This window comes from Triticum dicoccoides, chromosome 6A (assembly GCF_002162155.2).
Source record: "Triticum dicoccoides isolate Atlit2015 ecotype Zavitan chromosome 6A, WEW_v2.0, whole genome shotgun sequence".
Taxonomy (NCBI): Eukaryota; Viridiplantae; Streptophyta; class Magnoliopsida; order Poales; family Poaceae; genus Triticum; species Triticum dicoccoides.
The window spans coordinates 563,592,423-563,594,259 of record NC_041390.1 but is presented as its reverse complement, the minus strand read 5'-3'; the positions used below and the strand labels follow the sequence as shown (position 1 = coordinate 563,594,259).

General features: G+C 54.3%; 1 protein-coding gene across 1 annotated transcript; it reads right to left on the bottom strand.

Moving 5' to 3' along the window:
• Window positions 1-560: 560 nt before the first annotated feature.
• On the bottom strand, window positions 561-1,607 carry LOC119317941 (blue copper protein-like). The gene is made up of 2 exons (XM_037592447.1): window positions 1,272-1,607; window positions 561-1,177 (listed from the first exon to the last, which is right to left on the bottom strand). Exons 1-2 carry the CDS (start codon window positions 1,441-1,443, stop codon window positions 681-683), a joined length of 669 nt encoding a protein of 222 aa, XP_037448344.1. The 5' UTR covers window positions 1,444-1,607; the 3' UTR covers window positions 561-680.
• Window positions 1,608-1,837: the final 230 nt, after the last annotated feature.

The window sequence follows — 1,837 nt, the reverse complement described above, 5'->3', positions numbered from 1 at the left end:
CCGATTGAAGAGAAAAAGACCAACCTCGAAGAGAAGAAGGTTGAGGTCGCAGCCCCTTCGGAGGATTCAAAGATGTGGACCTTGAAGATGGAGTTGGATGAGGATGCAAGGATGATCATACAAGCCGTTCATCTTAGGATGTTAAAGCGCTTGAAGGATCAGCTGAAGACGACGGGGAAGGAGGCGGCAGAGAAGGAGGCGGCCGAGAAGTTAACGGATGGCGAGAAGGAGGCGGTGGCGGCAGAGTGAGCATGGAGGCTCGGATAGCCGGTCCGCAAAAAATGCATATGCCTGACTGAGATTCTTTTGTGATTTGGCATGCAAAAACTATGCATACTTGGCTTTTTTTGGTTGTGATTGGGCGCTATGCATTTGAAATTTAAATTGCCCGGATCTAGGCGGACGCTTACCAGTCCGCGGATAGATACAATGTCCGATTTAGGAGTGAGGAGATGCCCTATAGGTGTGTGCAAGCATTGCTGAGACACAGTAGAGCAGCACTGTTTCTTTTTCATGGGCATATTGTAGTTATGTCAGATTTGGGTACTAGCAGGCGGCAATTAATGGAACCTCGTCTCCAGGACCACAACAAGAGAACAAATTAACACATTAATTGCACACACTCACAAGGTGACCTATATATAACAGCACGGCCTTCGTCCTGGGCCAGCCTCGCTAGTTCATAACAGTCCGAGCTGCACAACCGCGGCACAAACCAGAGAAAAGCTAGCCCACGCCGCCGGCGGGAACTCGGCGGCGCCATTGTAATAATAGAACGGCATGGTGCCTGGGGACACCGGTGTCAGCGGCGTCGCGCCAGGCGTGGTGCCAGTGCACGCTGGAGACGTCGGCGTCGTGTATGGCGTTGTAGGGGTCGTGTACGGCGTGGTCGGCGTCGTCGTCGTCGGGGTCGGACTCGTGTACGGCGTGGTCGGGGTGGGCATCGGGGTTGACGGTGAGGAGCCAGAGCCGGAGCCGGAGACAGTCACCTCGAGCTTCATCCCGCCAGCGCAGTGGCCTGTGATGGTGCAGATAAAGTAGTGCTTTCCGGCGGTCTTGAGGGGCACGGTGGTCGCGCCGCTGGCGTCGGAGCCGACCGCGTTGGCCGCCGCGCACGCCAGGTAGTCGGCCGCGCTCACCTCCGCCACCGTGTGGAGACCCTTGGCGTAGTTGAACACTAGAACAGGGCAGACACATGTCGTTAACCAACCAGTCCCATGTTTAATTAACGGCATGTATGTAAGCACCAATGAAGTAACAAAAAGTCTTACCGAGACTGTCGCCGACTTTGAAAGTGTTGCCGCTGGCCCAGGTGGTGTAGTCGACGCCGATCGTCCAGCCGGACTTGCCGCCGACGGTGAAGCTGGTGGCGGCCGCCGGGAAGGCGCGGGCGGCGAGGAGCAGCACCACCAGGGCCAAGCATGAACCGGCGCCGGAAGCCATCGTGACTGATAGACCAAACCAAGATGAACCGTAAGTCCTCTCTCAGGCGCTAGCCTTTACTAGTTCACAGAGGAAATATGATGCTGCGTTGCACTAGGATGAGAAGAAGAGACGCGGGAAACGTGGCGCTTATATAACAGCATCGACCGCAACGTGCAGTTGGTGGGCAATGGGCTTTCTTTTCACCGGGTGTGCGGGAACGAATATACATGTCGATTGTCGAGCAACTTTACCTATGAGGAAATGCAATGGAAATGCTTTTGCTTATATTCTAATTATTGAACGGCTGGCGCTCTTCATGCCAACAACCGATCAGATTTTCATGATGGTGTTTCAAAAGGCTTTGTTCCCATCATGATGAAAGGACTACATCAAATCGGCATCGACCCTTGTA